The sequence below is a fragment of the Hemiscyllium ocellatum genome, chromosome 21, assembly GCF_020745735.1.
Source record: "Hemiscyllium ocellatum isolate sHemOce1 chromosome 21, sHemOce1.pat.X.cur, whole genome shotgun sequence".
Taxonomy (NCBI): Eukaryota; Metazoa; Chordata; class Chondrichthyes; order Orectolobiformes; family Hemiscylliidae; genus Hemiscyllium; species Hemiscyllium ocellatum.
In genome coordinates this window covers 36560372-36583794 of record NC_083421.1, presented here as the reverse complement: position 1 = coordinate 36583794, position 23423 = coordinate 36560372, and the positions used below count along the sequence as shown (strand labels likewise).

General features: G+C 40.5%; 1 protein-coding gene across 1 annotated transcript in view; it reads left to right on the top strand.

Moving 5' to 3' along the window:
- The window catches only part of cacna1ba (calcium channel, voltage-dependent, N type, alpha 1B subunit, a), a 600961-nt gene that overhangs the window by 330240 nt on the left and 247298 nt on the right, over nucleotides 1-23423 (top strand). Inside the window, exon 8 of the mRNA XM_060841327.1 lies at nucleotides 967-1070. Within this exon, the coding sequence (XP_060697310.1) occupies nucleotides 967-1070 (104 nt within the window). The remainder of the gene's footprint in view (nucleotides 1-966; nucleotides 1071-23423) is intronic.

Below are 23423 nucleotides of genomic sequence, written 5' to 3'. Positions count from 1 at the left end.
CATTAGATGTAGTATAATTGGGACATGTATTAAGCTGCAGTGTTAAACTGAAGAACTGTTAAGAGAGTATTAGTTTAATATGGTGGTGTATGAATTCTTGCGGTAGTTTCAAAGATATTTTATATTCTCCTGTTATAATTCAGATACTCTCTAGTATCCTTGGGTTTGGATTCTTCCATAGCTTGCTTTATCTTCAATGTTATTAGCAGAGTCTTTAACTTGCATTCAGTTTAATTCACACATTATTACATAATTGTTTTTGCATGAACATTAAACATCAGTCAACACCACAGCAGTGCAACCAACTCATTGAAAATCTAGCTGGATGTTAGATCAGGGGTGTTGACTGCATTTATACCAGCCACTGTTTAGATCAGATTCCTGGGTGTTGACATCTGTGAGTTTTCTCCCTTATTGACAGGACTAAACCTAGCTCCTTTATTTAGGTAGTATAATTGAAAATGAGTAAAAGATCGGGCCTATAAATTCTCCTATTGAGGTAAAGGAGCCAAGAGGAACAGTGCAGGTAATTGGCTGCCTCTGATGGATCTATTTTTATGGAAGCAAAGGCAGCTATAATGTCATTGTACTGGGCCATAAGTGTCAACTGTATGGAACTTTCTTTATGAGCATTCAACAAAAGTAGCAACGTTAGGATGATAGAACATTGAATTAGACAGATAAAAGGCCTTTTATTCTCCCACTGGAAGAAATGACAATGCTTTCAGATATTGTTAAGTACATACGTTGCATTTAAAATGTGCAATAATCAAAAAGGATTGAAAAGCAAGTTATATACGATTGTCACTAACAAACTTCAAATTTTTTTACATAGATTAAGTTGGTTTTAAGATTGCATTTGTCTTATTCAGTTCTATTTCATCTTGTAGCTAAGTTCAGCTGACTGTACATATGTGTTTGCCAATTCTCCCATTTCATGAGAGTTCTGTTTTATTTATTTGACAGGCAAATGATGCCTCAGGGAATGCCTGGAACTGGCTGTATTTCATCCCGCTGATCATCATTGGATCTTTCTTCATGCTCAACCTTGTTTTGGGTGTTTTGTCAGGGTAAGTGAATGGAAATTTCTAAACTGCCTAATCGAATATCTTGGAGCAGAGCAGAAACGGGGATGTGACAGGAGCCTTTTGATGGCAGAATGATCATTTGCTAAGTAAGAATCAATTTTCTTTTGATCCACCACTTGTCAGCAATGCCTTCACTGAGAAAGGTGATGCTGCAGCACATCAACTGTGATCAATCTTATCAGGCACGTTATACTGATGAAATGGCATTTGGATGGAAACCTGCTTTCTCAGGTGTCAAACTGTCGGAAATGTTGTTAGAATTGAAGGTATTTGCATTAAAAAGTGCATACTATTGTTGCAAGGCTCTGCCATTTTCAGAGCAATTTGCACCATTGCAATTACGCACTCAGCCTCCTGGACATATTTAGAGACTTCCAAACTCAAACAGCTCAAAAGTAGCTTAAAAAAATTGAAAGAACTGCAGATGTTGGAGACCAGAAACAAAAAACAGAGATTGCTGAAAAAGCTCAGCAGGTCTGGCAGCCTCTGTGGAGAGAGAGAGAGCAGAGTTAATGTTTCAGGTCCAGTGACCCTTCTTCAGAACTGTTCTGAAAATGTATTACTGAACTTGAAACATTAACTCAGCTTTCTCTCCACAGATGCTGCTGAGTATTCCCAGCAATCGCTGTTTTCATTGTTGAAATCATCTCATCTTAGTTGTTTTTCTCAGAAGGATTGGTTTTGTTTTGGAAGGGGTAAAACTGGTTAGGGGCCCAGACATTGCTAAAGTTAAAAAGAGTTGATGAATAATCAGGAAGTGGTTATTAAGGCATATTAACCACGGCTCTTAAAAACCTGAAGGTTGTACAAAGAAGAAAAACTAGACAGGGTAAAAGCAGGAAGAATGTTCCCAGTGACTGAGGAGTCCAAAACCAAGGGTCACAATCTAAGGATATGTACTCAGCCATTTAGAGTCAAACAGCCATACAGTATAGCAGAAGTCCGTCAGCCCATCGATTCTGCATTGACCTATTTACACTCGTCCCGTTTTATCAACTCTTGGTCCATAGCCTTGAATGTCGTGACATTTTAAGGGCTCATCCATGTAATTTTTAAAGGCTTTGAGGTTCCCAAGCAGTGCAATCCAGATTCTTACTCCCTTCTGGGTGAAAAGACTTCTCCCTAAATCCCCTCTAAGCCTCCTGCTTTTCCCCTTAAAATTATGCGCCCATGTTATAGATCGTTCTTTTAAAAGGAGCAGCCTCTTCCTATCCACTCTGTTCATGCCCCTCATAATGATGTATGTCTCAGTCAGGTTCCCCCTCAGCTTTCTTCGCTCTGAAGAAAATAACCTGAGCCTATCCTGCCTCTGTTCAGAGGCAGGGCAAGGACTGAGATGAGGAGAAATTTCTTCACCTGAAAGTGATTACTCAGTGGAATTCTCTGTCACAGAAAGCGTTTGAGACCAAAACATTGAATGTTTTCAAAAAGGAGTTAGATATAGTCCTTTGAGCTAAAGAAATCAAAGGGTATGAGGAGAAAGTGTGGTGAAAGAGGATGAAATTAGATGAGCAACAACGAGCATATTGAATGGTGCAGGAGGCTTGAAGGGCCAAATGGCCGACTCCTCCTATTTCCTATGTTTCAATGCATAAAGCTGAAGAACACAATAGATATTTGACTTGGGATTGGTTTAGTGCCATATGGGGATTCCATCAACTGCAGTTTCTCTTACATAGCTTCATAGAACCCTTACAATGCAGAAGTAAGCCATTTGGTCCATCAAGTCCACACCGAACCTCCCAAGTGCATCCCACCCAGACTCACCCTCTGTCCTGTTCCTGTAACCCTGCATTTCTCATGACTAATCAACCTAGTCTGCATGTCCCTGGGCACTAGTGCAATTTAACATGGCAAATCCACTTAGCCTGCACATCTTTTTACTGTGGGAGGAAACAGGAGCACCCGGAGAAAACACATGCAAACACGGGGAGAGTGTCCAAACTTCACATAGACAGTCTCCCAAGGCTAGAATCAAACCCAGGTTCTGGGCACAGTGAAGCAACAGTGCTAACCACTGAGCCAGCTCAACTTGGGCATTTATCGCAATTCCTTCTTCAGTTCTGTGTGAAAATCCTGGAACTCCTTATCCAGTTATCCTTCATCATGCCGGTTCAAGAAATCAGCACACCACCATGTTATCAGGGCAGGGCACCTTGGCTTGGGATATAATTTCTGTTCTTGTTGATATACACTTGGACCCAAGAATCTACGTTGAAATGTCTGCATGAGGGATTACTCCTTTTGAATAGAAATTAAAAAGACATATTCTCATTTTTGCTCATTGGAAATGGCAACCATCAGCTTCTGTGTGAGAAAGAGTGAGTAACAAGTTAATTAACATTCAATCTAGTTACATTTTACAAAAGAAAGCAGAAGTCTCACCTATGAGATCAATTTTCCATTCCTGGCAAGCAAAGTACTACAATCCTGTAGTGGTCTGCTAATGATGAATTCAAATGCTTGTTTTTCAACTATCCAACAGGAGTTATGTGTGCTGCAAATGTGTTGCTGGTCAAAGCACAGCAGGTTAGGCAGCATCTCAGGAATAGAGAATTCGACGTTTCGAGCATAAGCCCTTATGCTCGAAACGTCGAATTCTCTATTCCTGAGATGCTGCCTAACCTGCTGTGCTTTGACCAGCAACACATTTGCAGCTGTGATCTCCAGCATCTGCAGACCTCATTTTTTACTCGAGGAGTTATGTGTGCAGAAAGATTACATACAGTACTCTTACAATAACTTTATAAAATACACCCTACATCAGTGGAAGTGTAGCCTGTGTAAAGAAAATAAAACTTACATGAAATCAGATCATTGCTGAACAGCAATAATGATACAACATCAGATCCAAGCATTCATTCATTCCTTGGGTCAACACCTTTTAACTGATATTAGACTTTGTTAAGCCATTGTAAGTAAAGCTAATATGGAAATTATATTCATTTTGCACGGCTTGTTATTTCAGTAATACCAAAGGAAAATTCGCCCGGGGTGCAAGGATTATAGAAACTGTACAAAATGGTTACCCTCTGTGAAAGTTCTCTCTGATGCCATTAGATGTATATTATTATTACATTTCCATAATGATACTGCCAAATACCCTTTCATTATTCCTTGTCAAACACTGGGAGTCCTTTTCATTGGAGCACCAGTTAGAGACTATCAAACACAAGTACACCACATGAAATCATATTAGAGCTATGTTAATTTACCATACGATGAGAACAGCTTCTTTGCTGAGGAACTGCCCTGGGAAGCGAAGGTTTTAGCCTTTCATCAAGCCTTCAAAATCCAGAACAAAACATTTCAGATTGATAGGCAGTCAAAAGAAATGGCTCCACCTTCCCCTCACTGTTCTGTACTGTGATTCTCTAGATGAATAGTTCTGTACAAAATTGAACAAAAATAGACATTTCCATCACAGGAACATGGAGTGCCCTGCATTATCCTGTGCTGTCAGACTTCACTTTGATCGGCACAAGTTCATGTACAAAATGTCAACTCTCAATAAACCTTACACAAAACATTTCAATTTCTGGAATTTTATGAGGTGGAACAAAGGGGGAGTACATTTCTAGGAGCAACTTCGGATTTAGATCAATAGTTTTTACATCATTCCAAATCGATCATTTTTTAAAAACTGGGATCACGTACTTCCTGTCTGTCAACATCTTTCTAACAAGGTATGTCTACCATTCTTCAGCAACAAAAGAAGGGAGAATTTCTTTGCACAATACAAAGCCTGTTTAATAACTGTAGTCTACTATCCTTAACACCGACGTCACTTATTTTGTGCAAATGGAGTGAAACATTTGGCAGGACCAAAAAAGGTAATAATAAAACTGTGTTATATCATCATCAAATGACATAAAACAAAAAACTACAGATACTGGAGATTTGAAACAAGAAAAAACAGGATTTGCTGGAGAAACCAGTGTCTGAGAAGAGAAGACAAGAGTTAATGTTTCTAGTCAAGTGACCCTTCTTAAGAACTGTTAGCAGTTCAGAAAAGGTGTTATTTATGTTGATGACAGGGGGTTGGGGGGGGGGGGGATGTGGGTGGCAAAAAGTAAGCTGATAGGTGGAGAGGGAATCCAGAGAGAAGAGGTAGAGATAAAGGGATTGATTCTCATAAATCAGGCAAGAAAACTATCTTGATAAGTGGTAATGGGAACTATGAGTGGGTGAAAATGGGATGCTTGTGCTGAAAAACACCCATTTCAGAACAGGACCTAGGTTGAGGTATGTTCTACAGGGAACATTCCCTCCCAGACATCCTGGTCTGCTCCACCTCCATTCCCAATAGCTTGCCACATCCCATTACACCATCTCACACAATCACAGTAGGTGCAACACTTGCCCATTTGTCTCTTCCCTCCTCACTATCCGAAGCCCCAGCCACATCTTCCAGGTAAAGCAGTGATTTACCTGCACCTCATTCAATCTAGTCTACTGTATTCACTGTGCACAATGTGGTCTCCTCTACATTGTGGAGATGAAATACACAACACTAACATTCTGTCTGTATAAATGACCCCCCAGCTTCCAGGTACTGCCTCTTCAAAACACCGCCATGCTCCCACGTCAGCATCTCTGTCTCAGGCCAGCTGCTGTGCTCCAGAGAGGGTCAACACAAAATGAAGGAACAATACCTCACTTTCTTCTTGGGGACCTTACAACCTTCAGGACTCAGCATTGAGGTTAACAGTTTTAGAGCAATGGCTACTTTCTTCCAAGTCCATTACTGGCTCCCACCCCATATTTTGTCAAGAAATGGATTGCTTTCATTGCAGCCCTTTTCAACTACTCACAGTCCCTATTGTTACAGCAAGCTTTTTTTCTTCCTTGGTTTACTGTCAGCAATCTCTTTGTTGGCCTACCCTTTTTTATCTCTCTCTCTCTCTATCTTGGCTCCCTCTCCACCTATCTGCTCACACACCCCCTTACCCCAAACATCTGTCATCAGTATAAATATATTTTTTTCATAGCTACAATCAGTTCTGAAGAAGAGACACAAGACTTGAAATATTGATTTTTGCTTTCTCTCTACTAATGCTGCCAGACCTGCTGAGTTTCTCTAGCAATTTCTGTTTTAGATTGTTTTACAATGTAATCAGTCTTCTGATTCCTTTGACCAGTTCTACATATATTTCACTGAATGTTTGCCTCAATGTTCCAATGCATTTGTGCAATTGTTTTTATTTCAGGTTGTAATTGGATTAATCAAAAACATTGCAATAGAGTGGGCAAGAGAGAAAACCAACATTATCCACAAATTGAGCTCATAGGCTGATCTTAGATTTTTGGCAGCTTTGATCAATTGATGTGAGCCTGCAATATTTACGCTCACTCCAGTTTGTTAGAAAAATAAAATGAAGCTTAATGCTGATATCAAAATGAATTATTTTAGCCTATAATGGCTGAACTGGCCATTACTTATATACAGGGCATACAGCAGTTACTGGTAGGAGTTGTATAAGTAGCAGTGATTGAAACGATTGGTCCAGAAGGCGGATTTTCTGGAAACCTGAAAGAAGGAGTACAGTGTGTTTCCACAGAGTGGGATGTAAGTGACTGAAGGGCACAGCTGCCAATCAGAAGCTAGGGAAGGGAATTTACACAAAAAGAGAAGGTTGTGAGTGAACGTATTTGGGCTGAAGATGATTATAGAGTTAACATGGACAGCACAGAAAAAAGCTATTCAATCTATCAGAGCACTCTTTGAACAACCAATTGCCCCGTTTCCCTCATAGAATGGCACAGTCCTTAGATGGATTTAGATGCAAGGTTGATATATTTGATACTAGCTTTATCTGTAGAAATTGGAAGCTTGGACACAAGGAGATCAATTCTCTGCCACTATCCCCAACCGATGCCAGACCCGTCATCTCCTGCAACTTGAGCTTATAGATTCAGTTCTGTACACTGGAGAAAATAACATTGGATGCTCATCATTCTTAATCACATCTCCCCCACCCCAAAGCCTCTCATCCATGCTGACACTGAGTGGATTAAAAACAAATCTTAAAGACTAATGTCTAAATTGTGGGTGCTTTCCTAACAATGGGAGGAAGTTGTGAAATGAAAGACATGACCAGTATCCAGCTATTATCCATCACTAATAACTCAACTACATTTTGTTTATTAATTAAATGGTAGTATTCTAGATCTATATGATTAATCTCTGCATTGAAAATAAGTTGGTTCCTATCTGAAAAAAATATGGCTTAAATATGTTCTAATGGTACTTTAAAAGACTTGAACTGGACTGTTAAATAAAAGCTATTTTAATCGTTTCCTTATAAGCTGATAGATTCCTTCCCAGTGTTTTTGTAATACTGCTATTTGTATTAGTTAGTGCTGAATCCACGATCCATGCTGCAGAGCATACCTATCCTGTCACACTCTCTATTAGAAGGCTGTTGCACTGCCATAATTTCCCCAGTGCTTTAGTTCCTTTATTTCATGTGCTATCTTACATGTAGGTGAGAATTACATTCTGTATCACGCTGTGACCTGTTCGCTGTGGTTTCTACCTTTTATGTATTAATTACAGTCTACAGGTAGTGTATGTCACCAATAATACCTGAGATTTGGATGGCTATTTTAAGCAGTAAACTTTGGTCCTTATTCATTCACTCGTTTGGCCTAATGGGATACATAAGAACTACTTAATAGACTTGCTTCTTAAAACAGAACTCAAATCATTTTGCTTGCTGTGCTCATTTTCTTGTGACAGAAGTATCAGAGAAAGATTGTTTCAGTCACTTCTTGAAGTGGGTCTGCGTTGTCTGCTCCCAGTCTCACTGCTGCAGACATTGTCTCATTTATAACGTCTCACCAAATTCAAATCAGCATTAAAACAAGACAGCAGTTTCTCCAACAGCTGAGGAAATTCTGTTCAGGATGGCCTGTGTTTAATGTTGTTTTGCTGGTTTGTACAGAGTGGAAATGTACTTTTCAGCCCCAGTTTTTCAGTCTGCCTTGTGCTGTGCTTTTGATCGCTCCTGTCAACAAAATGATGGTGTTTGTGCTCTTATTGAGGAATGGCTCGAAACCACTCTATCTGCATTGTAAATACTGACCACAAGCTGAACATTTAAATTGGCTATGTAAACTCGATAGATTCAGGATCAGTTTCTGCGCATTGGAGGGTGGCTAATGTTGTACCACTTTTTAAGAAAGGTGGGAGAGAGAAAGCAGGAAATTATAGACCAGTCTTTCTGACTTCAATGGTGGGAAAGATGCTGGAGTCTATTATAAAGGATGAAATTACGACACATCTGGATAGTAGTAACAGGATAGGTCAGAGTCAGCATGGATTTATGAAGGGGAAATCATGCTTGACTAATCTTCTGGACTTTTTTGAGGATGTAACTCTGAAGGTGGACGAGGGAGATCCAGTAGATGTAGTGTACCTGGACTTTCAGAAAGCTTTTGATAAAGTTCCACATAGGAGGTTAGTGAGCAAAATTAGGGCACATGGTATTGGGGGGCAAAGTACTAACTTGGATTGAAAATTGGTTGGCTGATAGGAAACAAAGAGTCATGATAAACTGCTCCATTTTGGAATGACAGGCAGTGACCAATGGGGTACCACAGGGATCAGTACTGGTACCACAGCTTTTTACAATATATGTTAATGATATAGAAGATGGTATCAGCAATAACGTTAGCAAATTTGCTGATGATACTAAGCTGGGTGGCCAGGTGAAATGTGATGAGGATGTTAGGAGATTACAGGGTGACCTGGACAAGTTAGGTGAGTGGTCAGATGCATGGCAGATGCAGTTTAATGTGGATAAATATATGGTTATCCACTTTGGTGGCAAGAACAGGAAGGCAGATTACTACCTAAATGGAATCAATTTAGGTAAAGGGGCAGTACAGAGAGATCTGGGTGTTCATGCACACCAGCCAATGAAGGTAAGCATGCAGGTACAGCAGGTAGTGAAGAAGGCTAATAGCATGCAGGCCTTCATAACAAGAGGGATTGAGTATAGAAGCAAAGAGGTTCTTCTGCAGCTGTACAGGGCCCTGGTGAGACCACACCTGAAGTACTGTGTGCAGTTCTGGTCTCCAAATTTGAGGAAAGACATTCTGGCTATTGAGGGAATGCAGCATAGGTTCATGAGGCCAATCCCTGGAATGGCAGGATTACCTTACACTGAAAGACTGGAGCGACTGGGCTTGTATACTCTTGAGTTTAGAAGACTGAGAGGGGATCTGATTGAGATATATAAGATTATTAAAGGATTGGACATTCTGGAGACAGGAAACAAGTTTCCGCTGACGGGTGAGTGCCGAACCAACGGACACAGCTTTAAAATACAGGGTAGACCATTTAGGACAGAGATGAGGAGAAACATCTTCACCCAGAGAGTGGTGGCTGTGTGGAATGCTCTGCCCCAGAGGGCAGTGGAGGCCCAATCTCTGGATTCAGTTAAGAAAGAGTTGGATAGAGCTCTCAAGGATTGTGGAATCAAGGGTTATGGAGATAAGGCAGGAACAGGATACTGATTAAGGATGTTCAGCCATGATCATATTGAATGGTGGTGCAGGCTCAAAGGGCAGAATGGCCTACTCCTGCACCTATTGTCTATTGTCGTAAGATAAGCTGAAGACCTTAAGACATGAATTTCTAGGTCCAATTAATACTCTTGAATTCTCATTCCCTCCAAATTTAATATTTCTTTATTCTGTGACTGATATCTTGTAAAACATTCAAAATTCTATCTGTTTAGTTCATAACAGTAGAGCATGAATGTTTCTTTCCATTGTCCTAGGTGCATTTAGGAACTATGATAGAAGATTCACTATATCATTCCTGTTACAATAGAAATATCTGAGACTGCCTTCAAATCTCCAATCTGATATAAGTGGGTCTTTGAAGTTTTGCAAAGGTGAAGCATACCTTGCCTTGTAGTCCTCTTAATGTCCACCCTCACAACATACATTTTGAGCCTTCAGTCATTTGTAACTGTTGTTATCTAGCTGGTAGAAGGTTACAATACTATTAGCTGAAAATATAGTTCAAGAGAAAAAAGCTACTTTGCTTCAGCATTACATCCAGACACATGCACTAAGTCCACCCCACACACAACTACCACCACCGCATCTCTTGCTCACTATGTCAACGTACCTTAAGAGACCTTGCTACATTATAGCAGTTGACCTCATGGTAAAAAGTTCTCCTACTCCATCTTACCTCCGATTATTTAAAGCATGACACTTTATTGGAAACATGCTCCTCTATTGTGAAAGCATAAGGCTAATACAGCTATTAATGTGCCTGATGAATGTAACATTTGTACATAATAGTTAGTTGTAATAAATGTCTGTTGGATTCTTGAATGCCAGTATTGCTATGCCAGTTTATTTATGTTACAGGAGATAACATAAAATTGCTATATCAGAAAAAAATACCCTGTTGGAGGCAAGCCCCACATCAATCCCCACACAAGTATTATCCTATTACAAACCTTGCTAGGGGATAGACCTATGAAAGTGGGAGTGAGCCAGGCAGATTATGGACACCTTTCCCCATCTGATAGCATATCTCGTTAAGTACCTTTTATTTGTTGGTTACCCTACAGAAGCAGTGAACCTTTTAAGATAATATCTGGGAGCTATCTGCATGTTCAGATTCAGTGTTAAGTTGGAAAGAATGTTTATGAATGTACTGACTCAACAGCAAAAGAAATGAACTGCAAGCTTGTATTGAAACCAGCAAAAAGTCAATAAGTGTTTGCTACAAACATTGATTTTTATGTTGTTCGCCATATGTTTCCATGTGTTTTGCAAGCATGTCTGCACAGAAACTCCAATAAGAGTTGTAATGAGAGCTAATCAATGCACATCTTAGAAAACTGCCAACACGTTATTAAAAATTCATAAGGTTTCAATATGATAATTCGAAAGTGCAACATAAAACAACTGTTCAAACTGTTCTATTCAGATGCATTGAGTTCCATTCTATTTCACAACAAGATAGGTGAAGGAAGGTCCTTTCAAAAGAAATTAAACCAATTGACCTAAGCAGTTATAATGATGCATAGCTTTTCTCAGTTTTCAAGAATTGTAAGAAAAGTTGTCATAATCCCACTCTCTCATTAGACTGAGAGAGACATTGATAGTGACTTTATCCAGATGGTCATCACACCTCAGACAAGGGGTAGTGTTGAGAAGGCAGCACCTTCATAGTGCCCTTAGTTGGTATAGGCATTGAACTATCACTGTTGATGTCACTCTGCATTACAAACCAGTCATCCAACCTATGGAGCTAATTGAGCTCTCCTCCCAGATTTGTGGGTCAGAGTGTGCAAAGGTAGTGTGTCTTTGATGTATGCTGTCAGAATGAAGGGAGCCCTCATTGCATTATTGCACACTAGTTTCATTTGAGCATATTTGTCTTTCGCTTAATTTTTTTTCTTAATGGATCATCCACTTGGAATGAATAACAGGAATATGAGAGTTTTGTAGCTTAGTGGGTGGTTCCATTGGCTCTGAGCCAGATGCTGTGGTTTTCAATTCCACTCCAAGACTTGTGAATGGAATGTGAATGGAACATTTGTGATGTGGTCAAACAAGTTGGTTGTCGGAACGTAAAACAGGAAAGGCATGAATGGAAGCATCTACGATGAGAGAAACAGAGTCAACGTTTGTGAGTACAATAGGACTGTTCCTCAGAACTAAAATAATTAAATTTTCTATTCCTTTCAACACATCATTGGCTAGCCGTAGAGCAAGAGAGATTCCTAGTCATGCATGCTTGATGTGGAGAGGTGTCACTCAAGCTGTGCATGTTCATTCTCTGTCTAAAACAAAGAGAGATGCCTATGGTTTCTTGAACACTGTGGTTAATTATATGTGAATGGAATATTGGAATAGCCCATTTGAAAGTCTTTGTGTTTTGACGACCAGTTTCTGATTGATCTACTCTGTGTGCAAGAGAACTACATAAACCACAAAAGTCCCGAGTGCAGTGAACTAATGCTGCTGAGGCAGATAGGGTGAAATCTGTTCTCTCTGGTGGTGAACTGGGAGGCAGGAAAGGCATGTAGTGAGGCAGGATAATTAGTGTACATGAGCCTACCATCTCCATGCTTCTGTCAGAAATACATTCGAGGCAGGGAGTCCCATGGTCAACCAATCGAAGCTCTGCAGTGGCTGATTGATGACTACTTGATTACCTCATCACACTGAGACTAACTGAGGTACAGGCAGCTTGTTACAATGTGACACATGTGGCAGCTCGAATCGCTTTAGCGAGCTATGGGGTCTATGGTAACCACTTTTTGGAGGAGGAGGGAGTGGTGGGGTGCAGTTAGCTCATTTGGCTGGACAGCTGATTTGGGGTACAAAGTGTGGGTTCCATTCCCACACCAACTGAGGTTACCATGATGGACTCTCTTTCTCAACTTCTCCCCTCGCCTGAGGCATGGTGATCCCAGGTTAAACCACTCCTCTCTCTCTCTAATGAGAGAGTAGGACTATGGTGACTTCACTTTGCTTCCTTGCTAAGGATTGTTACGAGGGTTTCTTCAATAGGGTTCTTAAATCTTGAGGTCTTCCCTGCTGCTGTCTGGGCTATATGAATAGACAACTTGGAGCTGAAGATCTCACACCACTGCTCACCGTGTATTCAAATCAGATCTGCATCACAGCCTACCATTTCGTATGGGTATGCTGGCTCCCAATGCTATGTAAGGACATCTTGTGTGGCGACATGGTACATTTTTCACTTTACTCTTGTATCCTGTACTTAAGTACATGTGAAAATAAAACCCGAATCTAAATCTATATGTGTTGCTGCTTATGTCGAAGAAAATTGTTACCTTCTTTATTAAGTGTAGGAAATGACAGGGCTTGCTTGGTCCAGTGTGACAGAAGAAAACCACTTCCTATTTAATTAGAAAAGTCTCAAGTAGGTAACAACGTATGATTTCTTACATGTTAACAACTAATTACAGTCATATTGTTATGATAGTCATTCTTACAGATACTTTAAGAAGGACCTGATGTTACGTTTCTTCAAGACCCTGAGCTGTTCTCTCCACAATTCTACAGTGGATGGTCTTACAGCACTCCTCTGTATTAACCCTATACAACTGCCTTTACCTGTGCTTTAAAAGAGAATATTGATACCCCGAAATTCTGCTCTTGGCTATTATGAAGTGATTCCTGTTGAAAACTTCAGTGAGCAAACATAGAGTCATACAACATGGAGACAGATCTTTCGGTCCAACTCATCCATGTCGACCAGATATCCCAATCCAACCTAGTGCAATTTTCCAGCATTTAGCTCATATCCCTCGAAACTCATCCTATTCATGTACCCATCCAGATGCCTTTTAAATGTCGTAATTGTACCCACCTCCACCACTTCCTCTGGCAGCTCATTTCATTAACATACCACCTACTGCATAAAAAAGTCACCCCTCAGGTCCTTTTTAAATCTTTCCTCTCTCACCCTAAACCTATTCCCTCTAGTTTTGGACTCCCCTACTCTCGGAAAAGACCCTGGCTATTCACCCTATTCATGCCCCTTATGATTTTAAAAACCTCAATAAGGTCACCCCTCAGCCTCCAGGGAAAACAGCCCCTATTCAGCCTAACCTGACAGATTTGACCCTCCAACCTTGGCAACATCTTGTCAATCTTTTCTGCACCTCTTGAGTTTAACAACATCCTTCCCATAGAAAGGTGACCAGAATTGTATGCAATATTAAAAAAGTGACCTCACCAGTGTCCTGTACAGTTTCAACATGGCATCCCAACTCTTATAGATGGAGATTAGCTATAACATTCCCTATGGTTAAATAAGCTGACAGTGTTCACTAAGTTGACTTTCACTTGGAATGTGTCAGTTAGAGCAAGAGACATGAGTCTAACCAGCTCCTAAGGAACTGGCACAATATAGCCCCTTCAGGGAAACAGGGGAGTAAGGAGTGAAGCTCAATGCAGAGGAATGAGTTTGTATATCAGTTTCAGGCAGTTTTCTGTGTATTATCAATTCAGCATGATATAAACATACACTTTCCACTCATTTTTAACATCATATGATTGAACATTTCTCTGCTGAGAAACCTTCAGCAATTGTCACTGCAGCATTAGATCACCTTAAAGCAGAGGATGAGATTCTGCTGTTGTATGATCAGGTCTAAATTTATGTCAGTTAACATTAGCAAGTTCTAATGAACTGAACTGCGTACTTGAGATTACAAGGACAGCCTGTCTAAGATCCCACAAACTTAATTCCCAGTTCCATCTTGATGATAATCTAATCAAAACATAGTTCTTTAAGCAGATGCTTGGTAGTTATGATAAGAGCAAAGGAATAGTTAACCCTTTGTGCTTCAACTGCTTGAATTAATGGCCATAATGTGGCCATTTACAGTCTCTAAGTAAACATGGCACAAGTACCAAGTTTCAAATCAGCAGCAGGGGAACCAAGTTCCATTTACATCTGATTCATAGCCCAAATCCCAAAGGTCGATATACGTTGTTCATATATTTTTCATTTTTTTTTCCTCAGAGCAGTAGAATCTCCCTCCACATTTGCCATTGGGAAGGTGATGGGGAGCTACCTTCCTAGACTACTGCAGACTATATGATGAGGCTGATCTTTTACAGGGAGGGATTTCTAGGATTTTGAATGAGTAAAGTTGAAGGATCGGGATCGATGAGCCAAACCAGGATGAATATGTGACTTGGAGGTGGCATGTTTGCACACATCTGCTCATCCTTGACCTCCAACAGTTGAGACGTACTTTGGATTTTGGAAATGCTGCTAACGAAAACTTGGCAATTCACTGCGGTATTTCTCATAGATAGTACACATTTATAGTCATGGTGTGCCAGAAAGAATGTTTAAAGTGGTGGATGGTCTATTTTGTCTTGGATGGTACTGCGCTTTCTGAGCGCTATTGCAGCTGCACCCATCCAGGCAAAGATATAGTGTTATTGTCTTTAGTGAAATGCTAAATAACTCCATAGCCTGCCAACATGAAGTGGCAACTACTTTAAATCCAACCACACACAGCCTTCATAATACTCAGCTTGTATTAAAAACTGGGCCTCATTGTTACCATAATAATGAAGAGAACAAATCTGAATTTAACCTAGTGCCATATCTGACCTAAATATTTTTCCTGAAGCTTGATTGTTAACAGGAACATGATTTAGAAACATGCCCGCAGCTTATGAACAGAGCTTGCTGCTGAGTTAATCCTCTAATCTTTTCACACCTGTTTAAAACCATTACTATCACCATCTGTTTCTCACTTCTGCTGTTACTATGCCAGCAGTATTCAAAAGATGGTTGAGCTGGAAATATTATCTGTGCTTGTTCCTACAGAGGAGGAACTATCAAAGCTCCAAGCATAGATTCTCAAATGCCAGCTCTCCTGAGGTATTTTTTACTCAATAAGCTTTGGGATAAAAAAGACTCTGTACATCTTTCTTCCCTTTTCATTTTTTTCAATTCGAGTCAGAATGAAAAGTTGGCTGTGTTCAAGTCCCACTACACCAGAGGTGTGTGATAACATTTGTGAACAAGTTGATTAGAAAATATCTATGTTAATGATGTCTCTATCTTGGTGCTGAATGGGTTGATGTTGTCTCTCTCTCTTGGTATTGGATGGTTTTTTTTAACTATCTCCTGGTGTTGGAAGGGTTAACATTGACTATCCCCTGAAGTTGGATGGGTACATGTTATATTTCTCCTGGTATTTAGTGGGGTTGATGGTGGCTCTCTCCTGTCGTTGAATGGCTTAACGTTTGCTGTCTCCTGGTATCGGAAGTGGTTAATGTTGACTATCTCCTGTTGTTGAATAGGTTAATGTGGGTTATCTCTAGGCATTAGAGGGGTTAATGTTTACTGTCTCCTGTTGTTGGAAAGAGGTTGCCAACATTCCTTAGTTGTGTTTTGGGAAAATTCCAGACAGGAGGGGATTGGCCTTTGTTTGGCCAATATCTACCGACTGCTCATGTGCAAGTTGCCACCACACCCAGTGCTCCTGTGATGAGCATGGTCCAAAGGTGGGACCATGTAAGAGAGTAGCCTACCAGCATGTGCAGAAATTACCTGTCCAACTCCAGTTCCTTCCTCTTTAGCAACTTGGCCCTTCATTAAAACTTTATTAAAACTATGTACTTTACCAGATTCCATTTGATGCAGTTACATCTGATAGAAGAAGGACTGCATGCTCATCATTACTTACTATCGTATAAGTTATTTGCTCGTAATAAGTGGGCTTTTTTAACTTAAAGGAGCTATGGTGGTTTAATCCTTTCCAAGTGTTGAAATGTACTGCTAATATAAACACAATTGTTTAAAAAATTAAAATCATTACTTGGCCAATAAAGAAAAACTAATAATCAACATCATTGGCTTCACTTGAAGAAAACACAGAAGTGAAGTGGTGAGCTAATGCACTTTGGCAGGAAGAACAAAGGAGATGACTGTCAGTTAAATGGAGAAAGACTGCAGAAAGCATAGGAGGGAGGGATTTGGGAATCCTTCATTAGATGGCACAGTGGCTGTAGGCAGGATGGTAACTTAGTTGTTAGCACTACTGCCTCACAGTGCCAGGGACCAGGGTTCAATTCCCCTTTGGACAACTGTCTGTGTGGAATTTGCACATTCTCCCTGTTTCTGTGTAGGTTTCCTTCGGTGCTTTCGTTTCCACCCACAGTCCAAAGATGTGCAGGTTAGGTGGACTGACCATGCTAAATTACCCAGGAGCCTGAAGGCTAGGGTGGATTAGCCATGGGAAATGCACGGTTACAGGGATAGGATGGGATGGGTCAGTCTGGATGGGATGGTCCTGGGCCGAATGGCCTGTTTCCACACTGTAGGCATGCTATGTTCCTTAATAAATCACAATAAAGAAGTTGAGCAGGTAAGAAGGAAGGCAAATAGAATATTAACCTTGCAAATGGAATGAAATATAAAAATGCAATAGTCTTGCTAAAACTATACAAGGCATGATTTAGACTACAACTAGAATACTGTGAACGGTTTTGGTCCATTTAAGGAAAGTTATAACAACATTGGAAGGTTCATCACAGGCAAGGAGAGGTTTTTCTTCTGGAAGTGCTTGAGTGGTTAGTGCCTGTACTTGTTGGAGTTCAGAAAAATGAGATGCAAGCTTATTGAAACTTATAAGATTTGTAGGCAGCTTGACAAGGTAGGTGTGGAAGTCAGAAAGCACAGGGCATAATATTAGAATAAGGGAGCACCAGCTAGGACAGGAATGAAGAGGAACTTCTTTTCTTAGAGTCTGGTGAATCTATGGAATTCTTTACCCCAGAGGACTGACAAGGCTGGGTCATTAAAGTATATTCAAGTCTGAGATAGACAGATTTTCAATCATGCAGGGAATCAAGAGTTATGGGGCAAAGCAGGAAAGTGGAGTTGAGGATTATCAGATCACCCATGGTCTCGTTGAAAGCCAGAGAGAACTTGATAAGCTGAATGGTCTACTTAAGCTCCTATGTCTTATGGTCAAACTCCACTTTAGGGAATTCATTGCTTCAAATCACTGAAGAGTTAATTTTCTTCTCAAAGCTACTGAACGCAAGTGTAAGCACATTTTGAAAAGGGCTCCCTTGCTTTGAGCTGTATCACAATATCATGTCAGGAGATCTGCAGACTACATTGTGTGCACTGAATATGATTTCCTTTTGGATGCAGTCAATATCCAATATTTCATTGGGTTGTGTCCTGGTTGCTGACTACTGAAGGATTAGCATACTGGACAGAGAGGTGTGGTAGCTGTCGCACAATCTTAGTGAGCACAACGACAAAAATAATTGCAACTCTGGTACTAATTAGAGAAGAGCTGGTCAGTGGATGTGGAGTAAAATGGCCGAACTAAAGGATGCAATGTTAAAACTAAAGAAAGATCCAGTGAGATTGGAAAAATCTTTCTCTTTTCACAAAGAACATATGTAGAATTGATTTGTAAAAAAAATCATTATAGAACAGCTTTAATTAGTGTTTCAGTCTCACTAGAGTCCCGATGTATGCATTACTGGGCTAGGAATTAAACAGCAGATTGTCTGCAGCGTTGAAGCAATGTGCAATTTTGTTTCTAATGAACTAAATTAACATATTTTAACTGATTGCCAAGTGTTCTAGTGACTTTATTGCTTTTGCCATTTAACGGATAAATAGGAGACTCCTGGATTTGAACTTTGTCTGGACCAAGATAGCGTGTTTTAACTAAGGCACCAGAATGTACAAAAAGAGCAGGTATAAGCATCCTTTCATCATCCACCCTGTCAAGTTCCCTTATGCTCTTTCAATCAACATTTGTGTCACACAAATGCCAGGCAATGTACATCACCAAAAAGATACAGTCTACCATCCAAACAATCACTTGAAATTTAATGCCATTACCATCACTGAATTCTCCACTTTCAACATCCTGGAGGTTACCACTGATAAGAACCTCAACCAGACTTGCCATATAAATACTGTGGGTACAAGAGCAGGTCAGAGGTTAGGAATACTGCAGCGAGTATCTCACTCCCCAGAGCTTCTCCACCATCTACAAGACACTAGCCAGGATTGGGATTGAATCTTCCCCATGCTTTTTAAAATTCATTCATGTGATGAGGGCATCGCTGACTAGGCCAGCTTTTATTGCCCAGAGGGCAGTTAAGAGTCAACCACATTGCTGTGGATCAGGAGTCACATGTACGCCAGACCGAGGCTGCCTGCTTTTCTTCCTAAATAACATTAGTGAATCAGATTGTCAAAAAAAAAAATCAATGTTGGTTTCATGGTGACCATTAGACTCTTAATTCCAGATTTTTATTGAATTAAAATTCTATCATCTGCCTTGGCAGGAATTGAATCTGGGTGCCTCGAACATTTTCTGGGTCTCTGGAGTAACGGTCCTGCGATAATACCATGAGGTTGTTGCCTCTCCCATTTACCTGGATAGGTACAGCTCCATCAACACTCAATAAACATTACACCATCCAGCTGCTTGATTGGCATCATATCTACAAATATCCACTCCCTCCACCACCACTGATGCTCAGCTGCAGAAATCCACCCCCAAGATCCTGAGACAACACCTTCCAAATCCATGACCACTTTGTTTAGAAGGACAAGGGAACACCACCACCTGGAAATTCTCTTCCAAGTCACACCTGACTTCGAAATAAGTCACGTTCCTTCACTGTTGCTGGGTCAACATCTTGGAATTTCTCTCTATGTGCATTGTGGGTCTATCAAAAGCACATGGGCTGCAGCGGTTCAAGAAGTCAGCTCATCACCATCTTCTCAAGGGCAGCTAGGAACAGGCAATAAATTCTGGCCCAACCAGTAATGCCCATGATTGATGACTCAATAATTAAAAAAAGGCTGCTTCTCAGTTCTTGAACTCTGTTGAAATTATGCAACCTTTCCTCACAAGATGACCCCTTCGTCCCAGGAAACGGTAAATGTGACTATCTGTACAGGTTTGTGTGAGAACAATATTGGTTTTAGCTATGATACACAGCAGCATTTATTTATTTAGTTTGATTTATTGTCATGTGTAAGCACAGTGAAAAGCTTTGCGAGCTGTACAGGCAGATCATAGTAAGCAAGGACATACAGGTCATAGGGTGCTTAGACAGAGCAAGGCCTACAGGTTACACTGCACAGGAAATCAGCACTAACAAGGTCAACAGTATTTGAAGTTAGAGAGTCCATTCGTCAGTCTAATAACAGCAGAAAAGAAGCTGTCCTTGAGCCTGTTGGTGCATGTTTTCAAGCTTCTGTACATTCTTCCTGATGGAAGAGGTTTTAAGAGAGCATTACTGGGGTGGGAAGGGTCCTTGATGATGTTAGTGGCCTTTCTGTGACAACAAGAAGTGTAAGTGGAATCCATGGATGGAAGGTTGGTTTCCTGTGATGGCCTTCTGGAGTTCCTTATGTTCCTGGGCAGAGCAGTTGCCATACTAGCCATTATCTACCTGGACGGTATGCTTTCAATGGTGCATCTATATAAGTTACTGATGGTCCTTATGAACACGCTGAATTTCCTAAGCTGCCTGAGGAAGAAGAGGCATTGTTTTGCATTCTTGACCGTCGCATCTATGTGGGAAGTCCAGGACAGGTTGTCAGTTACTCTCACTCCGAGGAACTTGACGCTCTCCAGCCTCTCAACCTCTGCTCTGTTGATGTAGATAGAGTCATGTTCTTCTCCTTATTTTTGAAATCAATTATCAGTTCCTTTGTTTTGCTGACATTGAGAGAGATGTTGTTGTCATTGTACCATGACACCAATGAACAATTTACGTAATGGATATGGTAAGAGGATGCTTGGGAACAACTGGTGCCATGGAGTTGCCCAACATTAATCTGGATGTTTAGAAAAAGGGAAAGTAAATGGAAGGGTTTTCAGGCAGATTGTTAAAACTGAAATAACTCCACAGTGGCTGGTATCCTGTCACCAAGTCATCCTTTACTTATACATGAAAGTCGTTGGCACTGATCCAGCACCCTCAGAGCAAGTTCTCAGAGTGAACATGATGTCTGACACTCCTGTTCCTATCTGTCAGCCAGAGCTCCCTGATTGGACCAGGTTAATAGCCCCAATCAGGGAACTCATATTCTTTAAGGCCCACCTGGCTGACGTCATTACAATCACCACAAAAAGCTTTTATAGTTGAGAATAAATGAAGTATGAAGACAAGTGAAGTAATGTTTGACTAGTGAGATATGAATATTGTTTGATAGGTAGAGTTAAGAATTATTTGATAAGCAAAATATTTAACTACCTGATAAATATTTAAGTGAGTTAATTGTGTGGGATCCTCTAAAGTTCAGTTTAGAATTTCCAGTGATCCCTCCCGACTGTATGCACTGAATATATTTTCCACATGTGGTTTAGATTTCTTGTCAGTTAGCTCATTTCCAAAGCTTGCTAGCCATGACAATAAGCAAACAGGTTGCATTTTGGCAACAGCGTAAGTAGCTTCCAATTTTAATCCCAAAAATATTCACATTTAAACTTCAATTATGAATACGGTGCTGCTCTAATATTGGGAGAAAGTGAGGACTGCAGATGCTGGAGATCAGAGTCGACAGTGTGGTGCTGGAAAAGCACAGCAGGTCAGGCAGCATCCGAGGAGCAGGAGAATCGATGTTTTGGGCATAAACCCTTCATCAGAAATTCCTGATGAAGGGTGTATGTCCAAAACGTCAATTCTCTTGCTCTAATATTGACCAATTCTACAGTTGGTTTGCATATGCAGCAGGTAATTAAGCAGGCAAGTGGAATATTGTCCTTCATTGCGAGAGGGATGGAGTTTAAAAACAGGGAAGTTATGTTGCAGCTGTCTTGCGTGCTTGTGAAGCCACACCTGGGGTACTGTGTACAGTTTGGTCTCCTTACTTGAGAAAGTTTGTACTGGCACTGGATGGGATGCAGAAGAGGTTCCTTACATTGATTCCAGAGTTAAGAGGGTTGGTGTATGATGAGCGATTAAGTAGACTGGGATTATACTCAATGGAATTTAGAAGAATGAGGGGGAGTCATACAGAAACATATAAAATTATGGAGGGTATACATGAGAGAGAAGTAGGGAGGTGGTTTCCACTGGCGGGTCAAATTAGAACTAGGGGGCTTAGCTTCAAAATAAAGAGGAACAGATTTAGGACTGAGTTGAGTAGGAACTTCTTTAACCAAGGGGTTGTGAATCTGTAGAATTCCATGCCCAGTGAAGCAGTTGAGGCTACCTTGTTGAATGTTTTTAAGGCAAAGGTAGATAGATTTTTGAATAAAGGAATTACCGGTTATGGTGAGCAGGTGGGTACGTGGAGTTGAGTCCATGAAAAGATCAGCCATGATCTTATTAAAGGGTAGAGCAGGCTCAATGGGCCAGATGGCCTACTCCTGCTGCTATTTCTTATGTTCTTATGTACATAGAAACTGATGCAAAAATTGTAACATGGCTAATGTTTCACAGATACTTTTCAGAGATGTAATCAGACCAAAGTGAATCATAAGACAAAGGTGGAACTATTTATGAGGATTAATCAGAAGAGCTTCACGGAGGGGGTTGGAAAGATTCAGGGGGGAGATCTCAAAGTAGCATTAAAACACGGAAAACGCAGCTCGAGTAAAATCCAGAGAATACAAGGATGATATTTGCTTTTTCAGAGGGAGTATGTTCTTTGGCTTCGAATACTTTTTTTTCCTCTTTATTCTTGAAGGCGATACAGGCACTAATGGCAAGGCCAGCTTTTGTTACTCATGCCTGGTTGGCCTTGAACTGGTGGGCTCTATAGACCATTTCAGAGGACAGTTGAGACTCAACCACATTGTTGTGAATTTGGAGCAACGTGTAGCCAGACTGGACAAGAATGACAGATTTCCCTCTACTAAAATATGAATGAACCAGATAGGTTTTTACAACAATCAACAATGGTTACGTGGTCACCATTAGGTGAATCTTTAACACAAAATGTTTTAAAATTAAATTCATATTTCACCATCTGTATTGGAAATCCAACTCATGTCTCCAGAACATTAACCAGCTTTTGCTTATCCAATGATATTACCACTTCACCACCACATCTCACAGTGATAATAAGGGTCAAGGTAAACATAGTAGATTGCATTTATGATAGAGAGGAGATGTGATCAGAAGCTTAATTAGGATGAAGAGATGGCAAACAGTCCAGATCATCCTGAGCTGATAGCTGAGAAGAGGAAGGGAATAAGGAAATAATGGTAAGATTTTAAGTTGGTAACTGAAGTTGATTCTTTAATTTCCAAGATTTAATTGGAGGAAGTTGTCATCGATCTAAAACTGGATATTAGACGGGCAATCAAACTGCACAGAGGCAGGGATGTTTGAATGCATCAACGCATATCCAGTTGTTGTAGAACATGAGGTTGCTGTATAATGATCAAAATTCTATCTTCCAGTTTCAATTCAGTATGGTAATTTCCAGTGAAGTGGCAGATGGTTCCTCTAGAAGCTGGATTTATTCAATGTTTGATATGTGATCTTCATGTCATGCAAATGCCCAATGAAGTCAAAGGTTACAACCATGGGGAATGGTATGCAAGTTTCAATTGCTTATTGCCAGTGAGGTAAAGGTGACCCGAGCAGCTGAGAGGTGGATCGTCACTTCCAGGCATAGTGTCGATTGCGAATAGGGCTTGTGGATGGTTCAGCAAAGTGCAGTGTTAGGAAAATTTGGGATTGGGGAAAGGGAAGAGGATCAGTTCAGATTAGCATTAATAATTTTAATATAGGGGCAGGATAAGCACGCCACATCTCTCAATCCAATAAAAGAGTTGAAATCTGTTTTTG